Below are 26,867 nucleotides of genomic sequence, written 5' to 3' on the forward strand. Positions count from 1 at the left end.
ATGTTTGAAAAGCATTAGATTTGTTCTTCAATAAATAAACCCAACACATTCTGGTGTAGTCATCAATAAATGTCTTGATATATTTATTTCCATTTGCAAAAGGAACAGGCATTGGACCACATAAATCTGAATGAATGAGTTCAAGTTTTCTATGTGCTCTTGAATGTGAATCATGAAAAGACTGTTTGCTATGCTTTCCTAGAATGCAAGCATCACATTGCTTAAGTTTCCTAGGAATTGTAGGCAAACTAGCAACACCATTCTTCTTCGACAAGCGGAGACTGTCATAGTTCAAATGTCCAAATCTAGCATGCCATAATAAACTTGATGGAAGTGTACCTTCTTCATGATGAGAATTGTTTGAGAAATGTTGTGCACGAGCAGAGGTTCCTTGCAGCTTGAGAAGCCTTTCTTCTTCTATTCCCCTCATGACAAGTGAGTGGTCAGATGCTTTTTTTACCTCAAGCTTGCCATCAAACATATGAATTGAGTGACCTTGCTGGCGGATGTGGACCAAGGACAGCAAGTTTCTCTCGAGCTGTGGGAGATATAGAACATGATGCAGAAGAAAGTCTGGAAGACTAGGCAGTTTAAGCCTGATTGTGCCAAGCCCTGATGGCTTGATTTTTGATTGGTCTGCAAAGTATACTGCTCCATCAACATTGCCAGTGAAATCTTCAAAAAAATCTTTTCTATGAGTCATGTGGCAGGTTGCTCCTGAATCAAGCAACCAATCATTTTTCCAAGAAGCAAGTGAAACATTAAAGAAATCTTCATTTACTCCAATGTTACATTGTGCCACAACATAGTGAGCAGATTCAGGTGCTTTACCTTTGTCTGTGTCATCAGTTTTACCTTTCTGTTGGTTTTTTTTCTGCTCAATTTTGTCCCATGGTAGCTTGCATGTAGAGGCATCATGTGATCCATTTCTTTTGCAGCGAATGCTGTGCAAATCTGCCTTTTCTCCTTGAGAGTGTCTGCCCCCCCTGCCTCTGAAATATCTTCCTCTTCCTCTTCGACCACCTCTTCCTCTTGAAGAATCTTGAGCATGATGCTTTTCTTTATGAGCAAGGCACACAACCTCTTCAGAAGATTCAGGGGCTGTCTTCTTTCCAAAAGCTTTCTCTCTTTCAACAAACTTTTTCACAAGAGAGTCAAAGGTGATATCTTTAATATTTCCATTTGCTTGCAATGACTCAAGATAATTGGAGTAATTAGGATAAAGTGCCTTGATAAAAGCGATAAGAGGAATATCCAATTCAACCTTAGTGGATTTGATATCATGCATTATAGACTTTACTTCAGATGCAAGAGCAAGAGGATCATTATTTTGCAGTTCAAGAGTGAAGAGTTTAATCATGAGTTGAACAACTTTTAAGTGCAGAATGTGAGTCATAGAGTTCTTTCAGCTTTTGTAAGGATTTAAAGGCAGTTGAATATGTCGAAATAGTGCGACTCATCTCTTCATTTACAGATGCTACGATTAATGCCTAAGATTTGCTGTTCTTGTTTTCCCAAATGACGAGCTCTTTGTCTGAGGTAGGCTGTACTGGTTCATTGTCTCCGTCTCCGACACACACTTCTTTCCAAAACTCATTGAAAATGAGGGTGTGTTTTATCATCCAGGACCATTCAGGATAGTTCTCCTTGCCAATGAGAACTATTCCCACCATGGATATGATTGAATGCATACTGTAACAAAAAAAACTTCTGCTGCAAAACTTTTACTCTTAACGGAAAAAAATAATGTTCTGATGTGACTGGACAACAAACTCAAATTGACAGCAAATGTCAATACCCCAGAGATATATATCGCCCTTTTTTTGGGTAATACTCATTATTCAAAATATATATGGGTTTCTTCTTCCTTTTTTTTTTTTACATTGATTAACCAATGCCGCCCTTCAAAAAATTTTAACACACAACTGCGATTTTAAAACATGCACAAAATCAGGCAGCGTACCAAAAACTGGAAGAAATCTTGTCAGCGTACCAAAACAGTCATTGTATAGGTAGCGTACTAAAATAGTTCAAGATACCAGCAACGTATCACAAAATCAGGCAGCATATCAAAAACTGGAAGAAATCTTGTCAGCGTACCAAAACAGTCATTGTATAGGCAGCGTACTAAAATAGTTCAAGATACCAGCAGCGTATCACAAAATCAGGCAGCGTATCAAGAGTTCAAACTTAGGATAGCAGCGCACATACAATTTATTTATTTATTTATTTTTTTATATTTAAAAAAAACATTCAACCATATCGCTGCATGCCTTGAGGGATGGCTTTCCATCCTTAATGTCCCTCACCGCTTCGCCCAGCTTACTGCCGCCGAGGTATTCGCTAAAGGAATGTCAGGTCGTTTTATACCATTGAAAGGATCATTTCGCACACAGTCTTCAAGCTATCAATGCATATGTGAACAACACCAAGATTAACACAAGGTAACAAAGAGCTAACGCACGGACTTCAATCAACCACAGAGATGAACGCATTGTTCAACGCAGGTATGGATGCACAAAGATGAACGCATCGTTCAACGTAGGTCTGAACGCACCATTCAATGCAAGCACAAAGACTGTGTATCAGCTATACTACAACGAGAAGAGACTACACAAATAGCAATTGGGACAGACATTAGATAGGGGAAATGGCAGTATGGACAACGCTTTTGAATGGAGCAGCGCATTGTATGGACAACACTTTTGAATGGAGCAGCGCATTGTATGGAGCAGGCTTTTAAATGGAGAGCAGAGGAGCAGAATAGGGAGTTACAAAGGGCATAAAAGCTAAAAAAGGAGCTAGCTCTGATACCATGTCAGGCCAGGCAGTAACTCCTCAACCAAAAATTGATTCGTGTTTATTCCTTCAGGTAGGTCTTCATTAAATACATGAGGGAGAGACTGTTCAGTTCATCTCCTGATGACTGTTCATATTACTTATTTATCTATTTACATTATATTCACCCAATCATGAGGATTAGGTGTCAACACTTTTGTCCATCAGTTTGAATACACATGGCTGTAGGTGCACTCTTCTTGAATTTGATTTCAAATAAACATACACAGTGACTAATACTTGCCAAGAAGATGCTTCAAAGCAACATTATAAGATTTATACCAAGCTCAGAAATGTACATATTGCTAATATAAATATGCATAGTAATAAATCTAAGTGTAAACAACCATTTCATTAATTTAGCATAAGAGTATACAGTGAGCAATAGAGTAGAGGAACCTGGTGTAAAACCAGCAATACAGACTTTGGTATACAGGTACTTAATGTGTGGTTCCAGCAGAACAATCATCAAGGATATTGGCCTGCAAAATGACTGTAACTCGGCCCCTTTTCCACAGAGATAGCAGTCCCATGCAAGCTTGTTTGTATAGTCTTCTAAACCGGCAGCAGGTTGACCACTTTTCTTAATACTCAACCTCCACAAATGACTGTATATTTATATCAATCCACTCAGCCAGCAGACAAGGGAGTTCATGGTCACTACAACAGGTATAAACTCGACATAATATGATGACAACTTAGCCAGTGAATTGTGACCCTTTCCAGCAACTCGTGCAGCATACTAGGATGAATTCGGGCCTCTAAAATAACCGGACTCGGCCCCACTTTAACACTCAGCTCTCAGCTAGCAAGGAAGGTATAATTGGCTAGCAAAGAGAGATGCGCCCAACCTCTTGGTATGGTAACCTCAGCCTGAAATGAGAAAGAAATTCAGCCCCAATCCACAGTGAGAAACTCAGCCTCTAATCAACAGAAATTGGCGAGCAGTATATTGGGTAATGTCAGCCTCAAATGGTTCCCCCAAATATGGCTTGGGAGTTCAGCCTTTTAATGTGTATTCCCAACCTTAATAAAGATTATAGAAAACCAAAAGTCAGTATTTAAATTCAATTGATAACACCACTGACTTATTATTCTTTTACTAATTTGTTCTCCACTGAAGCACAATGGCGAAATTTGAGAGATCTCACTCCCAAACTGACCAAGATGTATAGCTTGAACACCTAAACTAGCAACCAGAATGAGGGTTTCCAAAATCCCTAGACTTTTGCTCAAGAGCTCTCTAAATTTCTTTTTTTTTTTCAAATGACCAAATGCAAGAATGAGGAGAGACCCCCTTATTTCCCTTTTTTATAACTCGACTCTTTTGCCACGCTTTTTACGTTTTCCTGCCAATTAAATAATAAAATCAATTTTCCTTTCTTTATTTAATAAAGTGATTTTTATTACTTAATTAAAGCCACTTTTAAACCAAGAAAATGCTTAATTCATGTCCATGATCACACCGGCCACACAAAGCCTCTTTTCATCATACTTCCCAACTCCTCAAGAAGTTGCTTTACTGGAAAACCAATCCCATGTACCTCAAGAGTGAACTCTTGAAAGGACAATCCAACTCTTGCTAAAAAGGGTCCACATCCACATGAACTCACCACGACCTCCTCCCTTGATACCATCAACGAATCACTGAGAAGTGAAACACTCTCGAAATCAAAGTTCAATGGAAATTCTAAGCAATCTTCCCCTATAAAAACCGTCTTATCCCTAAGGGCAACTGAATTGCAAGTCTTGTAATGCCAGGGCCCCATGCTAATCTCAAAAAGAAATTGCCATGCTAATGCTGCGGCATTCTGGTCATAACTGATTGCCAAAGTTGGTTGGATGAAAAATGTGCCTTGTGCAAGACGAGGGGGAAGCTTGAACATACTGTGAAATTTCCTTAATTGCAGCAACTTGAAATTAATTTTCTAACTTATGCAGTTTATTTGTCTTGAAAAATTATTACGACAAATAACAATTAATTCACTACTATAATATTCACAAATAAAATCAGGAACTGAGAAAATAATGCACACAAAATTTTGGACGCCAAGATTTTTTGGACAGTAGTCCCTGGAAAAACCCCAATGTGGGGAAATCTAGTTCAGCAGATGTGGGTTTTATTATTAGTTCTTCAACGATTTGAGAAATACAACTGCTTTCTTGATACTGGCAAAGCTCCGACATATAATTTCTCCACTGGTAAATTAGTTTGAAAACTCAATGTTTCCTTTGCAAAACAATTTTGGCCTCCTTGTTGCAATTTACACTCTTGCCTGCAACACCCACTGACAACTTGAAATGTGCACTAGCTCAACTAGAACTCGAGCTGCTACTGCAAATTTGTTCCTGCAACCCCTTTGTCGGATTGCAACTTGCACTTCCTTCGGAACATATCTTCGACAACTAGAAATCGACTTGCTGCCCAGATCTGCACATTGGATAATTTACACCTCCTAGTACGACCTCTCTGCAAATAAATTTAGCCTCCCTTCTTGTCATTAGAAAGTTGGAAACTCTGTGGAATTCCTTTCCGGAATTCTCCTCCCAAATTCTCCACTAAAACCTCGCTACTGGTGTCTCCCTTTGCTTCAATTGTGCCCTTGCTAATCACTGCAACGGAGTAAGTCAAACTGCTCAAGTGTGTCTCTCCAAACTTCCAAAGCCCCATCGACTTGCTCTTATAATTTCTTGTTGAGTAATCAATGACCATGATCTAATCACAATCGATGGCAAAAAATGATATTGACCCCATCAAGAGACTTTTCTGGAAGTCTCAAGAGCAAAATCATTTTTCCTCAATTAATTTGATTTAATTACCCAGTTTTCTTAAGTTAGACTTAGGAAAATAATTAGTAATTGGCTAATTAATCTATTTGAAGTGTTTCTTGCAAAACCTTTTCTGGGTATTGGAGAAAATGTGTTCCTTAGCCTCATAGACACCATAGAGGCTAGCCCACTTGTTTGCTGCTACAAAAAACTAACACATACCACATTGTTAATTAAATCAACGATATAAGACTCAAGAGATTGGATGCCATGTTTAAGGATTTTAGCTTGAAGCCCTTTCTCACCTCTTGCATTGTTGGTACTCATAACTCTAGTTGTTGTCCTAACATCCAACTTAGAGAAAATTTGGCATAAGGAAGGAGGGGAGATGTGGGTGGGAGGTTGTTCAACAATTTCATAAAGGGAGGTTGTGTGGGAGATCATGGTTTGAGGGTGAAGGTAAGGAAGGATGGTATGATGTGTTAGAAGGATTTCAAGGAGTGATAGAGTGTCACACAAAGTTCTTGTCTCCTTTGGGAGAGAAATGTTTTCCTTTTGCAACAAAGGAGTTTATAGTAAGTTTTGTGGAGGAGAGGGGAAGAAGATGGGTCATGTGTGAGGGTGAGATGGAGCTGTTTGTGTTTAGATTTGCATTCAATGTCGAATGAACCATTCATGGGGCGGGAGATAGGGTAGGATTATGGGTGTGTTGATGAGTAGAGTGGGGGTAGGAATAAAGGGTTACCTCCATGAGGATTGTGGAAAGTATCTTGTATTTGGTGGTAGTTGTGTCAAGTGATCTGAAGTGGGAACTGGGTGGAGCCACTCATTAAGGTCGGTGGTGTAGGAGTTAGTGTAAGGGGTGGTGGGTTTGGGCTTGGGGGTAGGTGTGGGTTGGGGGGCACGAGGTTGTAGAGAGGGAGAAGGTTAGGAGGGTGTTGTCCTCCAAAGGGAGGCGGGACACTGAGCAGTGCTGGATATGCGGGAAAAGATCTCGGTTTACTAAGATATAGTTAACCACATCGGCTCCCACATTTTCTGTGCTAATGAGTAGACTCGGGGTAGGAATGAAGGGTTACCTCCGTGAGGATTGTTGAAAGTATCTTGTATTTGGTTGTAGTTCTATCAAGTGATCTAAAGTGGGAAATGGGGGGAGCAACTCCTTAAGGTGGGTTGTTGTAGGAGTTAGTGAAAGGGGTGGTGGGATTGGGCTTGGGGGTAGGTGTGGGCTGGGGGAAGGGGTGTGTAGAGAGGGAGAAGGTGAGTAGGGTGTGGTTTACCAAAGGGAGTTAGGATACTGAGAATTGCTGGATATGGGGGAAAAGATCTTGGTGACTAGGATATAGTTAACCACATTAGCTTCCGCATTGTAGGGGAAACAAGTTAAATCTCATGAATCTATAAAGCAATGGAGCCCATTTATGATCAATAAACCATGGGATTCACCTAGTTGTGAAAGGTGTCTTCCATAAGCTGTGAGAGGCTTATTCCCATCCTATGAACTCCTATGAAGCCCGATTGACTCAGGCTCTAACTCTTGGAGGCAAAGTGCATCCTTGACACTATCATGAAGGGACACCTACAAGTTTATGGCATGTGCGTTGAAATCTTCAAGAAAAATGACATCTTCGAGAGTGGATTTATTGTCGCCTAAGATGTACACCTAAGTATGGGAAAAGTTTCCAACTTCACAAATTATAGTCTTTATGGCACAATGCTCAGAGCAGGGGCTATAATCTATTCCCTAGTCACTCCGTTTAAGCTCTTTTTGAGGCAAGCCAAGGGGGGTAGTCCCTAAAGATAGAAAAACTAAGGAGAAACTTGTTGAAACAACAAGTCTAGGTGATCTAAGGCAAGGCAATTACCTCTCTTGATAACTTGAATTAAGATTATATGGAAGGTGAGATTATTATTATGAACAATGTGAGATAGATAGATTCAGTTAGATCAATATGAAAATTAAGATGAAACAATAAAATACCAGTGCCTTAATAACATTGCTCAAATAAAGTTAAAGAACTTGCATAATAATAAACAATATTTGAAGCTACCAAATAAGCAATGTTGCAAAAAAATGTTAGGACGAGAAATCAATACATCAAGTTAACTAGATATATGAGCAATAACTTCTTAAAGGACAATTGCAAGGGAAAGAGACTTGAGATTTCAAGTAAAGATATTCAAAGACAATAAGCTTGAAACGACAATTATGATAATGTACAACTCGCAATTACAAATTGAGCTCACAATTCCAATAACAAATGATCAATTGATGGATGAATGCAAGATCTATCTAATGTGAGATGCAAGATCTTGGTCAATTTTAATTATATGCCTAATTTAGATGAAAGCCTTCTCCTCAATTGTTTTGAAGCAAGTATTAAACAAGGTTGTAGAAAGAAGTCCTCGTGAAGGAGGCTAAGGCCTCATTAACGATGCCTAGCTAGGAGTTCTAATGACCCAATTGCCTTCATTCCTATAAGGGACTGCCCATAAGAGAACTTCAAGATCACTTGTTTTAACCGTTGAGTAAGGGTCTAGCTTCTCAAATTGGTATGAAGAAGGTGGTCCTAGTTTTCTATCAACCTAGCTTATGCTTGGAGGTAAATTTTAGGAATGCAAAACTAGATCTAAAATGATACTGCAAATGATGATGAGATTAGATAGTTTCAATGAGATACATTTATGGAAAAATGCTTCAATGTAAGAGATTTTAATTCACTTATAACCAAGCTTATTCAAATATCACTTTAAAACACAAGATTATACGATTTCAACAATGAACCAATAAAGCACTTTAGGATTACTCAATGAAACAATGACAACAATATCAAATGCCTTAGTTATAGTGACCGTTAAGATGATTTTCACTTATGATATTACAATGAAAACAAGTGAAAATTTTAATGATACAAACACAAATAGATGATGGGAGATGCGATTGCTAACAAAATGAAAGGAAAAGAAAGTGCAATTCAAAGATTAGATCTAACCTATGATATCAATGAAGGCCTATCTAATAAATGAGAGAAATAGAAAGGTTATTATCTAAAACCAAAACAAGAGAAGCTAACTAAGAAGATAAAGTCTTTTCCCTTTTAAATGAGGAGGGGGATACCATGGGATGGAATTCCAAGCTCCCTACAAGCAAGAAGATCACTTTTATTATCAAGATTACAATGAAGAAGAAGCCTCCTAGACTCTAATGTTCCAAATTGAAATTTACATCAAATAACAAAAACGTGTACAAGGAAGCAACAAAAATAGACAATTCAAAACATGCACATCAAAATACACAAGAAACTGAGCCATTTTATTAATACAAACATCTGAGTACATAAATGACAAGGAATGATAGAACTTGAGCTTGCTATGCAAGCTAGGTAAACCCCAGGTGAGATCTTACTAATCCAACTATTGGAAATGGCTCCCACAAAATCTACGCACTGCCTAAAAATTTTGCTAACTGCTACTGGAAGGAAACTGAAATTATGACCTCAATAATGCTTAGATTGATATGAAATCACAACCACAAGATCCTCTCATATAACCCAGAAATACACAGAAAAGGTTTGGCCTAACTCCAAGTCGAAATCGAACCCATAATGTGATGCAAACTGCCCAACTAACCAACAATGCACCCTACTATAAGAATGTACAATTCTATCCTGAATACTGCCTATAAAATTCTATAAAATTTCCTATAGGCTCCTCACCCCCAAACCAACAAAACCCATAAGTTGTTTGGGCTAGTTCTCGCTGACCCGAAATGCCCAAAATAGAGTGATTTTCTAGCTACACTGTTTTGTGCCCAAGCAAAGAGAAGATAGTGATAAATGATAAAACTTTCCTGCAAATGGTTGAGAAATCGTGCACAAATATCTTCTGACAAATAGCTATCACTCCCAACTAAAAACACCTGACAAATACCAACACCAAACACCAAAAAAAACTTTGTTCTCCAACCCCCGCGCAAAATCTATAGGAGAAAATTCTTCCCAGCCAAAAGATACAAGAACAACTCTGAAAAATGGTGCCAAACTCCTCTAACCAATAGAAAATATCTTGCAAATACCTGAAACCTGTAATAGAAAGATGCTGCTCCAAATAACCTCTGGGGTTTGTCTTCTGCGCCCATAAATAATGAATTTTTGAGTGAATATTCTGTAATAAACTCCAACAGAATTCCTTAAATAGACTCCCACAAAGCCTCACTAGGGAGACATTCGAAGTTCTCTGAAATGAGGGAGAGTTTCGCTTGAAACTCTTGAGCTAAACATCTCTACTTCTCTTGTGCTGAACAACCTCCAAGAGAGAGTTCAATCTTCAGAAAATAATGAAAAAAAGATGCAAAAGTGGAACCGAACGTGCTATTTATAGATGTTGGTCCTTTTTCCCTTGGTGGTCCCCTCTCTCCACAAGTTCAAACTCCCCTTCTTTTCTCTTTCCTTCTCATAGTGCAGATTTTTGAAGGGAGTCAAATTTTTGTCTTTGGTGGTCTCCATATTTCACTTAACAAAAATTATTTCCTTTTCCATTAATGTTTATTTCTCCTCCAAAAAATTAAGTGGGGCCTCCATAACCCACTTTTCCTATTTTTTATGTGCCAAAATATTCCCTAATGCCAAAATTGCAAAATGAGGATTTTACTTGGCAAAATTACTTATTGGGGACATGCCATAGACAATGAGAAAGGCTCTTGCAACGCTTGAGGAGATTACAAAGATGATAGCACATTTATACAAACAACCACTCCGCAAGTTATCAAACACCAAAGAGGAAGGCACAAGGCAATGGATAATATACGTCAATGACGAAGGACTTGCACCAAACCTCAAGAAAACCTCACCGCCTTGACGAATCAGACCTCAAAGACCCACCACCAAGCAAGAAAAAAGGCTAGAAAATTATGTGACAAATTATGAGTGATTTCATGCTGTGAATCTTCAAATTTTTGTGTTAAATCCCTTCAAATAATTTACTTCAGACCAGAAGAGTATGCAGTCCTCTTGGAGGCTTATGACTACGATGAATGAAGCCTCTAGGCCTTGCGGCTAGCCCTTAAAATACTCCTCTAATGGTTAGATCAAAAAATGGCTAGTCCCAAGTGGAAAACATGTGATAAGACCCCTTCAAATGATGAGTATAGGCCCGAAAAACACCAAGGGTTAAGTCTAATAGATTAGGAACAACAAATACAAACCCCAAGAGGTCTGCAACTAAGCTAATCAAGCCCTAAGATGCTCGCGACTAGGCTAAAAATGGCCAATGATGCCAACGGCGAGCCAAAGGAAGGCCTACAAATCAAAACTTGAGCCACAAATAGGCTTATCAATCTGCAAAATCAAACCCAATTTAGATTTTTGATGAGAAAACGGAGAAAATTGTCTTATTTTTTATTTGAAATCCTTGCAAAAATTAAGTTTTTGTAGAAATTTCTGTTTTCCCACCCTGGTTTTCAGTTTCATCTTATTTCTCCCATATAGTTAAATGCCCATTCCATATCCATACATTTAACACTGAAAAAATAAATTTTTGTTGAAAACACAAATTCTGGAAATTTTACAGAATGCTGGAAAATGCAGAAATAAAATTCAGCAGTTACAAACAGCCATTAAAACACATTTAAACACAGAGATTTTTGGTCAAGGTGACCCTGGAAAAACCCCCTACAACTCTTGGGGAAAACCAGTTTGAGAGCTCTTCTTTATTTCCGAAAATTGCCTTTTTACAGTGAGAAATATTCAGCAAAAAATCAGCAAGCAAATTTACAACTTATCTCTTTTCCCGTGCCTCACAGCAATCTGGAAATTACAACAAACAGGACAACAATAAATGCTATACGGCCTCCTCGACTTTCGTGTCCACTTTCAGCATTAAATGCTGCTGTACGACCAGCATTAAATGTGTTGTACAGACTGCAATAAATGCGTTGTACGGCCTGCAATAAATGCGCTGTACGGCCCTTGTTTTGCGTGTAGAAAAACCAGCAAACTGCTCCTCGATTTTTGTTTAAACCACTCCTCGAAAATCGTGCCAAAATCTGCCTTTCACTGTGTGCTGAATCAGCTGTACAAATCTGCTCAACTGTTGGAATGTGTGCCAAGCTGCTGTCTTCTTCTCCTCCCTGCTCAAAAATCTCTCTTTCTCTCTTGTTCTCCTTCTCCCAATCTGCTTATGAAAGAATGAATGACCTTTTCCTCCTTTTTCTCCTTTAATCTAACCCTAATTGACTTTTGGGTGATCCCTAAATCCAATGGCTGAAATAGATTGAGATCTATGGCTGAGATTAAATGCTCATTTAAATCTCACTTTCTATTTTTTAATTCACCCCACTTTAATAAAGACCCACTTAGTCATTTATTTCCAAAGTCACTTTTCATTTCTAATTTTTTATTGACTTTATAAAAGTCACTCTAAAATTAGACTTTAGTAACTTTATCACTTAAAGTCATTTTTAAATTAGATTTAACTTTATAAAAATTATAAAGTCACTTTAGGAGAAAAATTAAATTCTTTTGGACACTTTTCCCTAGGCCAAAGATCAAAGCCTTAGGGAACCACCTATTCTCCGGTACCAAATTTCAACACTCCCTCTTACCGAGGAAGGTGTTCCTCACCACACCCATCTTGTTCCTGAAGTAGTCATGCTTGCCTCGTGGTAAGGCTTTGGTAAGAATATCTGCAACCTGCTCATCAGTGGGAATATACTCAAGCTTCACAACGCCTTTTTGAACACAGTCTCTGATGAAATGATATTTGATCCCGATATGCTTTGACCTGTCATGAAATACTAGATTCTCCGTGAGTTTAATGCAACTCTGATTATCACAGTAAATCACTGAAGGTCTCAACGTCTGATCAAATAAACCAAACAACATCTTGCGAAGCCAGATGGCCTCACAACTAGCTAGACTGGCTGCCATATACTCTGCTTCCGCTGAACTCAATGCTACTGACTGTTGCTTCCGGCTGAACCATGACACTACTGCCGAACCCAACCCAAAACAACAACTTGAAGTGCTCTTCCTATCAGAAGCACAGCCTGCCCAATCAGAATCAGTGTAACCTGCCAATCTCACTCCATCCCCCTGCCTGTAGTCCAGACCATAATCCACTGTCCCCTGCAAGTACCGCAAAATGTGTTTTGCAGCCACCCAGTGAACCTTCCTAGGCTCACACATAAACTGACTCATCGTGTTGACTGCAAAACAAATATCTGGTCTAGTGTTGACCAAATACATCAAGGAACCAATCAGCTGCCTGTACAATGTGGGATCCACCAACTCAGAATCCGAAGCATGAAGCTTCTTCCAGTTGGTGATCATCGGTGTCGACATGGGTCTACAATCCTCCATGTGGAATCTGCCAAGGATGTCCACAATATACTTCCCCTGCCCCAGGAAGAAATGCCCCTCCTCTTGCCACACCTCCAAACCCAAAAAGTAATGCATCAAGCCGATGTCCTTCATCTCAAACTCCGTCGCTAGATCTCTCTTGCAGTGCTCTATGAGTCTCTCCGCACCTGTAATGACCAAGTCATCCACATACAACACCAGAATGAGAGGCTCCTCACCTATCACAATAAAGTAAAGGTTCGGATCTGCCTCACTCTTTGTGAAACCCAACCCCTGCAAGTATGTATCTATCCTGGAGTACCAAGCTCTGGGAGCTTGCTTCAGGCCATAAAGGGCCTTCTTCAGTCTGCACACATGGGACTCCTTCCCATGCACCTCAAAGCCCTGTGGCTGCTCAATGTACACCTCCTCCTGTATGAAGCCATTGAGAAATGCAGTCTTCACATCCATCTGGTGGATCTTCCAACCCATCTCTGCTGCTATCGATATAATGGAGCGGATCGAAGTATATCGAGCCACGGGAGCGAAGGTCTCCTCATAATCAACTCCCTCTACCTGGGAGAACCCTCTAGCCACAAACCTCGCTTTGAATTTCTCAATGCTGCCATCTGCTGCATGCTTTACCTTGTAAAGCCATCTGGAAGTAACCATGGATTTGCCCTTAGGCCTCGGCACCACCTCCCAAACATCATTCTTCATGATAGAAGAATACTCCTCCTGCATGGCCTCTCTCCAGACTTGCTGGCTAGCTGCCTCCTCATAGCTAGAAGGCTCAGAGTCAAGGATGCTGGTAACCATTGCCATATAGCTACAAAACCTCTCAGGTGGTCTACTCTCTCTGACCGGCCTCTTCGGCTCAGCAACAGATGTGGAATCTCTCAAGGTGTCTTGAAGCCACTTGGGCTTCCTCTTCCCTGAGCGCAATTCTCCCACTGGAGAATGAAACTCCTCCTCCTCATCATCATCAGGGGCCTGAACTCCTGACTGTCTGTCTGCTGTCCTCCTGCCTGCACCTGAACCTGTAGAAGCTGAGGTACCGTGTGAACTGTCCATCAGTGGACTCCCTAGTGAACTGCTCTGTATGCTGCCCGGAGCACCACCCCTCTGGCTCGGTGAGCCACTGCTCACTAACGGACCTGACATCCTCATAGATGTACCTCCTGATCCCTGCCCACTGGATCCCTGCGACTGACTCAACTGCTGCTGAGGGTCTGGCTGATCCAGATACTCTAACTCCCGTGATCTCCTAAAGGACATGTCCTCCTCGAACTTCACATCCCGCCTAACAACAACTCTCCTCTGTGTAGGAATGTAAATCCGAAAGGCCTTTGAGGTCTCACTGTAGCCCACAAAGATACCCTTCTCTGCAGTGGGCTCTAGTTTGGTCCTCTTCTCCTTGGGTATGTAGGAGTATGTAATGCATCCAAAGATACGAAGATGACCAATATCATGCTTCTTCCCAGAGAAAGCCTCCTCCGGAGTCATGTGCCCCAAGACACGATGCAGACTCTTGTTCTGCAAGAAAACAGTTGTATTGCAGGCCTCTACCCACAAGAACAATGGCAACCCCTGATCATGTAACATGGCTTTGGCAGCCCCTACGATGGATCTGTTCTTCCTCTCCGCAACCCCGTTTTGCTGGGGGTTGTAAGGAACAGTGAACTCCCTCCTAATGCCTGCCTCCGCACAATAGTCAACAAACTCTCCAAGGGTGTACTCTCCCCCATTGTCCGACCTCAGGGACTTGATCTTCCGACTTGTCTGTGTCTCCACAAGAGCTCTAAACTCCTGAAACCGCTTGAAGACCTCACTCTTGGTCTTCAAGAAATAAATCTAGGTCCTCCTGGAGTGATCATCAATGAATAAAACATAGTACTTATATCCACTCAAGGAAACATCAGACATCCGACTGCTGACATCAGAATGAATCAAATCAATTATCCCAGTCGCTCTGCTGTCACTGCTGGGAAAAGGGGATTTGGCAAACTTGCCCATCGCACATCCTCTGCAAGTATCAAAGTGATCAGTACTGAAATCTGGCACACCTGTAGTGATCTCCTGCAATGTCCTCAAGGCTCCATGATACATATGTCCCATCCTGCGGTGCCAAATCTCACACAACTTAGAACTGCTAGCTCTGCTGTCGGTACTACTATTCAATGCCACAAGGGACTGGAATGCAAACTTGTACACCTTTGCATGGCGTACACCTATCACTCTAGCTGAATCAGCTGGAGTGCCCCTGGGATACATCAACACTTGTCCTCCCCTAAACAGTACCTCATATCCTCTGTCCTCCAAAGCTGAGACGGATATGAGGTTCTTCCTCATCCCTGGCACATAAAGAACATCTGACACTTTCAAGGGAGGTTTGGACTCCCTCTGAAATGTCAGAGTCCCCACACCGACTGCTCTAACAACTCTATCATCACCGAGTACTACCTCTATATCAGTACGACTCTCTGAAAGCTCTGAGAAGTACTCCCAGACTCCTGTCATGTGATGTGAAGCCCCACTATCCACATACCAGATACCTGAAGATGCTCCGCTAATTGAGGGGAAAGCATGCTCCCTCTGAACCTGTGTGGCAGGTGATCCTGCACTAGAGGACTCATACGAAGTGAACCCAAACTCCCGGTCAAAACGAACTGCAAAGTCCTCAACCTCTGCTGCAGCTGCCACGTTTTGGTTTTTCCCCTTCTTCTTCTTCTTCTCCGAACACACAACTGCATAGTGTCCCATCTTTTGACAATTCCAACACTTCACCTTGGAATAGTCCTTCTGTGTGTCACCCTGTTTTCCTTTACCTTTGTCTTTGCCCCCACCATTGCTTGTGGAGGCCTGCTTCTTCCCTTTGCCTCCTGCCGACAGTGCTACATCCTCATCCTGCTCAACTGGCTTGGCTGCCCCAAGCTGACATTTCCTGATCTCTGTCTGAATGCAATCATCCCAAAACCTCTCCAATGTGGGAAGGGTCTCACGTGCACAAACCCCATCAACAAAGTTCATCCATGAACGGGGGAGGCCATTCACTGCAATCCGCACCAACTCAGTGGGTTGAATGGCCTCTCCAATTGCTGCCAACTCATCTCTCACATTAGTAATCTTTGTGAGATATCCAGCTGCACTATTATTACCCATCTTAATGTTCTTCAACTTCTCCTTCAGGACCATTTTCCGGTTCTCATTGGTACTCTAGTAGAGATTGGACAACGCTGTCTACATTTCATGGGCATTTCTCTTTCCTCTCACATGAGGAATGCAATGGTCTTTGACTCCGTCTAGAATCAGCCTCTTACCCTTGTTGTTCTTTTTATTATACTCAGCCAACTGAGTAGCATCAGTAGGCACAACAACAGGGTTCTGTGTGGTATGCACCATGATATCCCAGACTTTTGCCTCCTCAAAGATACTCTACATTCTCTCCTTCCAAACGCTGTAATTTGTATGCCCATCCAACCTATCCTCCACCCTCAATCCCAATGACATCCTGTTGTCCTAAAACTGAAAAAATAGCACTGTTGTAGTAAAGATAAAACTGCTGTTTGTGAAAAATTAGCTTGCTGGAATTTTCTGAGTGAAAAATCAGCAGCTGTAATTTTTCTCCTTGCTGTCCCAAACTGCACTTTAGCACTCAAGCTCTGATACCATGTAGAAATTTCTGTTTTCCCACCCCGGTTTTCAGTTTCACCTTATTTCTCCCATATAGTTAAATGCCCATTCCCATATCCATACATTTAACACTGAAAAAATAAATTTTCGCTGAAAACACAAATTCTGGAAATTTTACAGAATGTTGGAAAATGCAGAAATAAAATTCAGCAGTTACAAACAACCATTAAAACACATTTAAACACAGAGATTTTTGGTCAAGGTGACCCTGGAAAAACCCCCTACAACTCTTGGGGAAAACCAGTTCGAGAGCTCTTCTTTATTTCTGAAAATTGTCTTTTTACAGTGAGAAATATTCAGCAAGCAAATTTACAACTTATCTCTTTTCTCGTGCCTCACAACAATCTGGAAATTACAGCAAACAGGACAACAGTAAATGCTGTACGACCTCCTCGACTTTCGTGCCCACTTTCAGCATTAAATGCTATTGTATGGCCAACATTAAATGCGCTATACAGACTGCAATAAATGCGTTGTACGGCCTGCAATAAATGCGTTGTACGGCCTGCAATAAATGCGCTGTACGACCCTCGTTTTGCGTGCAGAAAAACCAGCAAACTGGTCCTCGATTTTTGTGCAAACCACTCCTCGAAAATCGTGCCAAAATCTGCCTTTCACTGTGTGCTGAATTAGCTGTACAAATCTGCTTAATTGTTGCCTTGGAATGTGTGCCAAGCTGCTGTCTCCTTCTCCTCCCTGCTCAGAAATCTCTCTTGCTCTCTTGCTCTCCTTCTCCCAATCTGCTCATGAAAGAATGAATGACCTTTTCCTCCTTTTCCTCCTTTAATCTAACCCTAAGTGACTTTTGGGTGATCCCTAAATCCAATGGTTGAAAGAGATTGAGATCTATGCATGAGATTAAATGTTCATTTAAATCTCACTTTTTATTTTTTTAATTCACCCCACTTTAATAAAGACCCACTTAGTCATTTATTTCCAAAGTCACTTTTCCTTTCTAATTTTTCATTGACTTTATAAAAGTCACTTTAAAATTAGACTTTAGTAACTTTATCACTTAAAGTCACTTTTAAATTAGATTTAACTTTATAAAAATTATAAAGTCACTTTAGGAGAAAAATTAAATTCTTTTGGACACTTTTCCCTAGGCCAAAGATCAAAGCCTTAGGGAACCACCTGTCCTCCGGTACCAAATTTCAACAGTTTTGAAGTGAGATAAGGGCCTCAAACCCTTGCAGTTTCCTTGGATAAATTTCTTTTGATGTCTAAAAGCCACAAAGTGGTAGATCGAACCCTCTTGGAGGCCTTAAAGAGGTATAATTCCTTGCGGCCCTGAAGAGAGATGCCCAAAGGGCTAGACGATCCTCCCAAATGAGACGTTGACCCTAAAAAACCTAGCCGTATAGTGAGGGATGGAACCCTCAAAAATCGATTCTTCCTTGATACTTTAGAGTAATTAACCTGCAAAACGAATTTAAGAAGCAACCCTAGACATCCTCTTCAGATCTGCAAGAAAATCAAGCTAAAAACCCCAATGGCTATATGCAAAAATGGAGAAATATATACTAGGGTTAAAGAAAATTATTTACAAAATTTACAATGATTATGGTTCTTATAAGCATATCTATTCAGTTAATGCACAAATAGATTAAAAATAAATGAGTGAAATAATTTAATGGGTGGGCAATAGCCAAGATCATTGCAAAACAAATGGCTAGATATGTCTTGAAATTTAACCCAATGGGCTCTTAAACTTTCTTGTCTTGGGAGTTGGCTAGTCCAACTAAAGACTTCCCCTTACGCCTAAGATTTGAATACCATAAAGTCTCTACACACTTAAGATTAAGTTATTAGATCACTATAGGTTAGATAACACAATAAATCTCAAGATCTAGAGATACTTGCTAGATCAATCGACTTAATATGCTTCTCTAAGCCCAATAACTAATGCAAGATACCTATGCAAATAGTTAATCCAACATTTGGCTAAATGAAATAATAACTTATAAAATTTAAATTTAGTAGAGCATTAAGAACAAGATTTAGAAAAATATTAACAGAAAAAGTAGAAGATGAACACCACGATAAATAAACCCCAAAGACTTCTTTATTATTCCAGAAAAATATTACAACCAATAGGGCTTGACTTAGAGCTCAATAATGATTTTCTGATCCTACAACAAGGAACAAATAGCGTGAGGAAAAAGGGCTAGTTCCCTTGATCCATGGCTTCATCCTCGTCAAAATAATTCTATCCCTTGATTACTTTTGCATAGATCTCCAAAAAAATCAAATTCCTTGATTACTAAGCTAAATGGGACCAAGCTCTGACTTTTGGAGGGTTTTGGACCACTGGAGACTCTTCAAAAAATAGAATTTTCAAAATTCCCTCATTCAACATAACCATCTAGACGAAAAAAATCGATTTCCTTAAGAAAATAATTCTTTCTGGCCCAACAAATTTTCTGATTGGGACTTCTGCCTTGGAAACGTGATCTTTCTCATATTTTTGACTTGATTCCTTTTGGGAAAGGTCCTTAATAATATTTTGATAATTTTTCCACTTGGAGAGAATTTAATTTTCTTTCATTTTAATTTCTTGACAAATTTCCAACTTAATTATTTTGACATTTTTCACTGGAAAATAAAATAAATGACTTAGGAGGGGATTTTCACATATTTTCCGCCCTCAAAGTGTGCCTAGATAGAAAATTTAGGAGTTGAGTTGTAAAAATAAGTACTCATACCCCCTAATACTTCTATAGACAACGCTTTTTACATGAAATATTACATAGACATTGCATATAGAAGGGGGAATTTTACAATTAAAATATGACCTCTTGGCTCAACCAAATTCTACGACATCAGAGAGATGGTCTAGTATGATGATTTACATAGGCTTGATAACACTAGGACTCACCTAAGACTTTGCCATCGAGTCCCACTCTAGCTTTGGGGTATGTGTGGGAGAAAATGTTTGCCAATTATGAGGGTTACAAAACACGAATAATTGGTGGAGGGTAAAAAACTCCCTATATTGAAACTCTTTGCTAAGAATCACAAGCTTATGTAGATGTTTTACATGGCTTAATAGACATACTAAAATCATTTTTACAATAAAGGCCCACCGGGCTGTAAAATTTGGGATTACAATGACAATTTGGAAGCTGCATGATGATGATGACTATGAAAAAAATTTCATTTCCTGACATGTACTCTGTGTTGAAAAATTTGGAGATCGTAAATTGTAACTTATTTTCCTTATCTTGGTAATTACTTGTGATGTTAGTTGGCCTTTTATTACTTTTTTTATTATGTTCATCAAGAAATTACCAAAACAATGAAGATCACAATGATACAAGGTGCACAAGATATAGGCTCCAAGCCAGAGCAAAACCCGCAAAACCCCTCCAAGGAGAAAACCTAGAAAAATGCTTCTTTTCTTATATAGAATCTGCTTACAAAGAGACTTCCAAGACCCAACCAAAGCTAACAAACCCTCCAAGCCCCAAGCCAACCCCCAACAAGATCTTCCTCTAGACAACTTCCAAAACTTCGATATTGCTACTTTGATGCTACAACTTCGATGGCCTGCACCTGCTTCATAGAATTTCAACCTCTTGCAACAGAGTTTCGGCCCGTCTGTAATTGGCAGCTTCATAAACCCTAGAAGCGAGACGAGAAGATTGTCTTGGACAAACTTCGACTTCTGCTCCTCTTTTTCATTCTCCCATCTACACTTCTTCTCCTTTGCTATTGCAGATCGAACTTGCTTGAGTGAAATGTCCAGATGAGTTGAAATGCTCTCCTTTATATAGCCTTTCTTGAGGGTCGAATTCCCCTCCTTTAGGCCGACTTGATCCACTCCTTGGGCCTACTTGGTCTTGGACTTATAAGTGGCTTTTTCTTGGTAAAATAAATATTTTCCTTTATTACAATGGGTCCAAATGGGACTATGACACATGACAAAATTTATTTTTTATGCTAGAAAGACCTAGAAACACCTAGAAAACCTAAAAGCACAAAGAACATGCTTTTGACTCAAACTTGAGTATGAAACCCATACTCCAATAAACAAAATATAATTTCTTCTTCTTTCTTTATAAAAAATATACAATACCATGATTACAATTAGGTCATTATGAAGGCCTAACCTAGTTACAATTTTCAATACTCTTAACTAGCGAGGTATGCATAATTTGTTACATGGTACAAGGAATCCAAATCTTGAAGCGTTCTCATAAGAAGAGTCGGATTGATAAGCCATCTTTGTCAAACATCTTTATCTTAACCAGCACTGTCCTTGAAGGCCTTAACTAGACAAGCTCATCTTTCATTTCAGCTGTTGAAATTGGTTATTCTGTGTATGTTGGCCAGCAAATTTGACACATTGGATGTTCCACTCTGTGAACCTTGGTCATTGGTCTGTAAAGAGTTGAATTACAGGCTTGAACTCTGTCATGAGACGCTGTAACCACATTGCAGTTGATCAGAACCTGAATCATTGTAATGTGCATTTCCTGTGTATTGCTGTAATATATTAATCGCCCCCCTGTTACTATGCCCCTGTTTCTTTGTTGTTATGAGGATACACTTTTGTCATGCAGATGCATTCTTGTGAATAACTCATTAGACCTGTGTCCTGGAGTGTATGTGACTTTTCTCTTGCAATCTATTCGTTTGCAGGTGGGTTTGTCTACAATAATCTATGCCTTGAAATCCGAGTGAATTAGAGCAGATTCTCTCCTATTTGACACATTTTGATATGTTCTACATTGAACTTTAGGAAACATTTAAATGTTAATTTCTTGGTAGAGAAATATTACTTGTCTTTATTTGGGATTTTACCATAACTGGTTTCTCTTTGCTGGCTTGAATTTGCTTGACGCAATGTTTGATATGTGTGTGGGTAGTCTCTCTGTCTATCTCTGATCGATTCAGCCCTGAGTCCCTTCAGCCTCTTTCTCTGAGGCTTGCCTTTGTGGCTGCGACTCTGATACCAACATACATTTACACACACAGAACATAGACAGAAATACACATACGAATAAGAAAGAGAATCATTGCTTCATTATTTCGTGATGCAATGTCTCAATACATAGTAGGATGGTAAGGGGCATATTATGTAACTCTCACAACTCAACATTTGTTATGTCATGATTAGATTGCCTTATTAAAGGGACTTTCTACCTTTGTCATTTATTATGACTTTATTACATGATACAAGTATGCATATGTCTAATTATGACTGTTGTATCTAACACATCTTGATAATTGAGGGAACTTGTCGTTTTTGCTGATTGACAACATTCAGCTTGCCAATTGATTAAAGAGTCATAGTTAAAATATTGAGGTCCTTCTTAATTGAATTTTGTATTTATTTCTGATAACTGCTCTTAGGAATTGTAATAAAGTGGACAATGTTTACAATCTGCGTTGGGAGACTTTTGCATGATATATTATATACTTGGTGTTGTGATATGCTTTCCTCATATTTGGATTAAAGGTCGTATGTGGTTGATGTAATATCAAAATACATCTTAGTTCTGTTTGTTTCCCTTTTCAGATATTAATCTCTGATATCTAGAATTATAAAAATATTTCTAAGTATAGAAGTTGATGAAAATTTGTTATTTTACAGGTATTAAATGTGAGCCCGGGGGAGGATAATTACGTTGATACAGCTTTTGTTCTTCGACAAGCTTCACCTTATGTAAATATAAAGTAATTTGTCTTTGAGCTGATATTTTTCTTATGCTGTCAGTTGTTTATGAAATTTGTCTATGTAAAATTCAATATATAGGTGCTCGCAGCTCTATGGATTGTGATTGTTATAAAAAAAGGAATTTCCAAGATATTTTATAAAATTAGGTTTCTTTTAGTGGTTGATGCCTTATTGCTGTCTTAACTGGTGTATTTTGATTGTATATTCTTTCTTCAGTTTTGGCTGCCAAGGGCCATAGTCTTGCTACCACAGAATGTCACATACTGGGCTTCTATTAGAGGACAATTGTTGTTTTGATTTCAGGAACTTTTACTATTTTAATTGATAGCATTCATTTGTTAATGTTATTGCTTTATCAACGAAGAATCTTTATATGTCAAAAAGTACAGCTATTGAAGCCCTCTACACACAACGCTGATATCATTCTTCTCCCTTGAAACAAACTAGATATATGCGATAAGGTTTTCTATCTACTCCAGATGAATGTAATTGTAACTGTTCCCCTATTATCTAGGGACATTGGGATGGACAATCACCATAGTTTGATAAATTATGCCAGAAGTCTCAGTTTAAGAAAATGGCTGAGGACTCCAAGCAATTTCAGAATGTGTGCAGAGTAACCACCTCTATAATCTTGAATCTTTAGATGCTTATTTATGCGCATCTATATCTCCACAAGATGTCAAGTTTATCTGCATTCTATTTTGGGAATGTGTTCAAAGATAAAGTAATGTTGGCGTATTAATTTTATGAAGATAATTCCTGATTAGCTTCCTAGCTCTTACAGACGAGTTATTGCTGGCCATCCAATCACAAGTCTGGTCTATTTTTGTATATGCAAATCGTCCCCATTGATCATGTATTTGAAACACTGCTTTAAAAAGCGGCCATTTCGACTCCGATTCGGCCGAGTTGGTTCGATTCATAGCCCAACTGGGTCGACTCGGCCTTTGAACTGGACCGGCCGGCCGGGTTGTTACCGAGCCGGCCGAGTTGGCTAACGACTCGGACGGCTTGGTAACAACCTGGCCGACTTGGTAACAGTGCTCTGTCAAGTCATTTCAGCAGCATTTTTTTTTTAAATTTCATTTTTGGGGACTCTCTGGGCTTCCCTGTCTGACTCATGGGTTTCCCTATCTGACTCTGATCCCTAGTATTGATATGCTATTCATGGTAATGTTATAAAGTAAAAGTGACATTGTCCTTAATCTTTATTTTCATCCTTTTACTTAAATTTTTAACATTACCATGAAATGACTCAGGATATTTGAGAGTGGTTCCGGCCTCATTGGATTCCATATGGAGAAAGTAGAATTTTAGATTTCATTCAAAATCCAACAAACTTATCCATTTTTCAGGATTTCAGGATTGGGGGATTGCAATGTTTCCATTGAATTTTGTCATGTATTAGGATATGGAACTCGTATTTAATCAAGAGCACCAATCCCTCTATGTACCTTGATGTTAGTGACATTAGTTGTCGAACTCCTCCGGGATTCGCTCCCAAACCGGGAGCTTCTGAAAATGTTGCTCCCGCTCTTGTTTTATCTCCCGCTCCCCGCTTTCGCTCCCGCTCCCAAGTAACACTAAGCCAGATGATGTTGGAAACTCTAGAGTAGCCATTAGTATTGGTCATAGACTTTCGTTGTAGAGGCCATTTCTAGCCTCCTTGGTTATGTGTTTTTGTTTTGATCTCTATATCATCATCGTGTATGTATTGGGCAGTGCACAGGGTACCATTTTGATATAATGGATATATTCATGAGCCTACTTTGATCATATGTTGTCTTCTATCTATATTCTAATGCTGTGTGTTTGGAAACATGAATGAAAATCTTTAAAATTATGTGTTTTTATAAAAAATAAATATTTAATGTATTTTTTACAACGACCGAGTCACTGAAATCGAGCTGGCTGAATCGATACCGAGTCGAAGTCGACCCTCAGCCGAGTCGGAGTTTTAAAACATTGATTTGAAATAGGCTTATGGTACGTGTAATTTTGACACTCCAATGCTAGAGTGCAAAGTTTAATTAAGTCACCTCATGTTAATTGACTTAATAGAAAGTCATTCGTTATGCTAATAAGGTGTAAATAATTGTAGATGATGGTAGCTAGTTGAAGTAGCACAACTACCTATCGTGTGGGCTCGTAGGTGATCTATCTCATTTATAACCATATATTGAACATCTCCAATGTATCTTTCGTGTTTATTGGTTTGAGACTGTAGGAAAAATGTTGGAGCTCGTGATTGACCATTCCAAAAGAAAGAAGTTGGCATTTTTTGTTGAAAAATAGATTATTCCGTGGAGAAATCTTAGAAGGAGAGGCCAAACTATATTTCTTAAGGTTTACAAGTATTGAAAGTCTATGAAGCACTAATTTTATTTATTTAAAGAGCCAAGGTATAGATGGAAAGAAAAAAATATACTTGGAAAAATTATATGCATGTTGAATAAGATGTTAGACAACCATTGACCAATGAATTTATTGTCGAAATACACAAGCATACGCATATCAAATTGCCATTGCAATGAGAAGGGTGTTCAATACGCTGCAATGTCAAGTCAAAGGAAAAAACACTAAAGAAAAAAGAAGTTCCTTCTGCGAAAACCAATTGTCTTGTAATTATCCAAGATAATGTCATGAAACAAAGAAGGAGAGAACCTAGGCAACGGTGTGGAACTCAGAGGAAAATAACCCAAAAGAAAAACTTTTGCGTTGAAAAACATAGTGAAGTCAACCCTAATACATGTAGAAGAATGAAAACCTTGGCAAAGAACAAATTTATCTGTGCCAAGGGTGTTGAGAATGAGAGTGGGAGTGAAAAACAAGATTTTCTAAAGATTCAATGAACAAAGCTGTTAATTTTAGGTATGTTCTATGCTAGAGCAATTTATTTCAATTTTTACAGTCAACAATCAAATCAGCATTAAAGTAAACTACATATAGAACAGAAACATAAATCGCAGAAGACAGGCCAAGACAAGAGGACACAAGATGTGGCGCTAGCCAGGGACAAACCCCAATGTGGGGAAACCCTTGATCAATTCTTCTTATATGTTCTTCAATAGTTTAGCAGAGAGAGAGATAGTATTTTTACAACAGAAGTCAACACTTTGACTTATCTAGATAAGAGCATAGATCATCTCTAAGAAGATGATACATGAGATCAGTTGAAGACATGCTGCTTCAACTGATTCTCCAAGGTGACTCCTTCACCTATCGTTGTGCTGCATTTCGTCATCATGCTGCACCTCACTGCGCTGCACCATGCTACACCCATCATCACTATGCTACATCTCATCACGCTTCATTAATCATGACTATACCCATCACTGTACTGCATTATGTGCCATTGCTGCACCATGTTGCCATCTTGACCTATGTGTTGGCTGCACCTTGCTTGCTTGTTGTCCCTTGCTTGCTTGTTGTCCCTAGCATGCTTATTGTCCTTAGCTTGCTGCTAAGTACCATACAACTGTCCCAATGTTAGTTAGTTGTCCCTTGCATGTTGCTCTCCTTCGGAGACAGATGCTCTTGTTGTTCCGACAGTTCCCGGTAGTTTTGGCAGTTCCCGGTAGTTCTAGCAGTTCTGGCTTTTCTAGCAGTTCCGGCAGTTTCGGCTTTTCCGAATTTTTCGACAGTTTTGGCTTTTCCGACAATTCCGACTTTTCCAGCATTTTCGACAGTTGCGACTTTTCAAGCTCTTTCGGTAGTTCTGTCTCTTTCGACAGTTCCGACAATTCTGACTTTTCCTGCAGTTTCGGCTTTTCCGGCTGTTTCGGATTTTTCGGCTTTTCTAATAGTTCCGGCTTTTACAACTTTTCTGGCAGTTCCAGCGTTTCCAGCTTTTCTGGCAGTTTTGGCTTTTCTAGCAGTTTCGGTAGTTCCAGCTTTTTCGGCAGTTCCGGCTTTCCCATCTTTTCCGGCTTTTTGAGCAACGTAGAGCTTATTCTCCCATGACTGCATTTAGATCTAGGGCATGTTATCTAGGGCAGCATATACCCTAGGGCACTCCCTCTAGCTCTCATCTTCATCAAACCCAAAACAGGATGAAGTGAGATCACAAAAGTGAGTGTGTGTGTGACAAATGACTTCAAGTCCTCTTCTATTTATACTAAAACGTAGATGATGAATATGCATGTCTATTGGGCTTTTGAGCCTACTCAAGTTGCTGGCTGACTTGACAATTTGACTTATAACATAAATAAATTCATAACTCCATGAATACTTGTCGGAATCGGATGATCTTTAGATCAATCCTACACCTCTCGATGAGAGGGATCCAATAACAATATCAGCTGCCATAAATAAGATGACCCACATGGAGTTTGGCCCTAGTTGCCAATTTTAACACTCCCTCTCAACTAGGGAGAACTCCATCCGCTGATCCATATGTCCAACTGTACTATCTTTGTCATCAGTGCCCTGCACTGTTCTGCTCAGCTCTGCTAGCTCTGCTCAACTTTGTTGGCTCTACTCAGCTCTGCTGGATTTGCTATGCTCTGCTAGCTCTGCTCAGCTCTGTTGGCTCTGCTCAGCTC

General features: G+C 39.5%; 1 protein-coding gene across 3 annotated transcripts in view; it reads left to right on the plus strand.

Annotated features, from left to right (window-relative positions):
* The window catches only part of LOC149217728 (uncharacterized), a 376,727-nt gene that overhangs the window by 165,659 nt on the left and 184,201 nt on the right, over positions 1-26,867 (plus strand). For all 3 annotated transcript variants that reach the window (XM_089393070.1, XM_089393071.1, XM_089393072.1), the window contains exon 9: positions 22,237-22,319. In XM_089393070.1, the coding sequence (XP_089249196.1) occupies positions 22,237-22,319 (83 nt within the window). The remainder of the gene's footprint in view (positions 1-22,236; positions 22,320-26,867) is intronic.

Source organism: Pinus tabuliformis, chromosome 1_1, assembly GCF_031772625.1.
Source record: "Pinus tabuliformis cultivar Carrire ecotype Pingquan chromosome 1_1, CPIR1, whole genome shotgun sequence".
Taxonomy (NCBI): Eukaryota; Viridiplantae; Streptophyta; class Pinopsida; order Pinales; family Pinaceae; genus Pinus; species Pinus tabuliformis.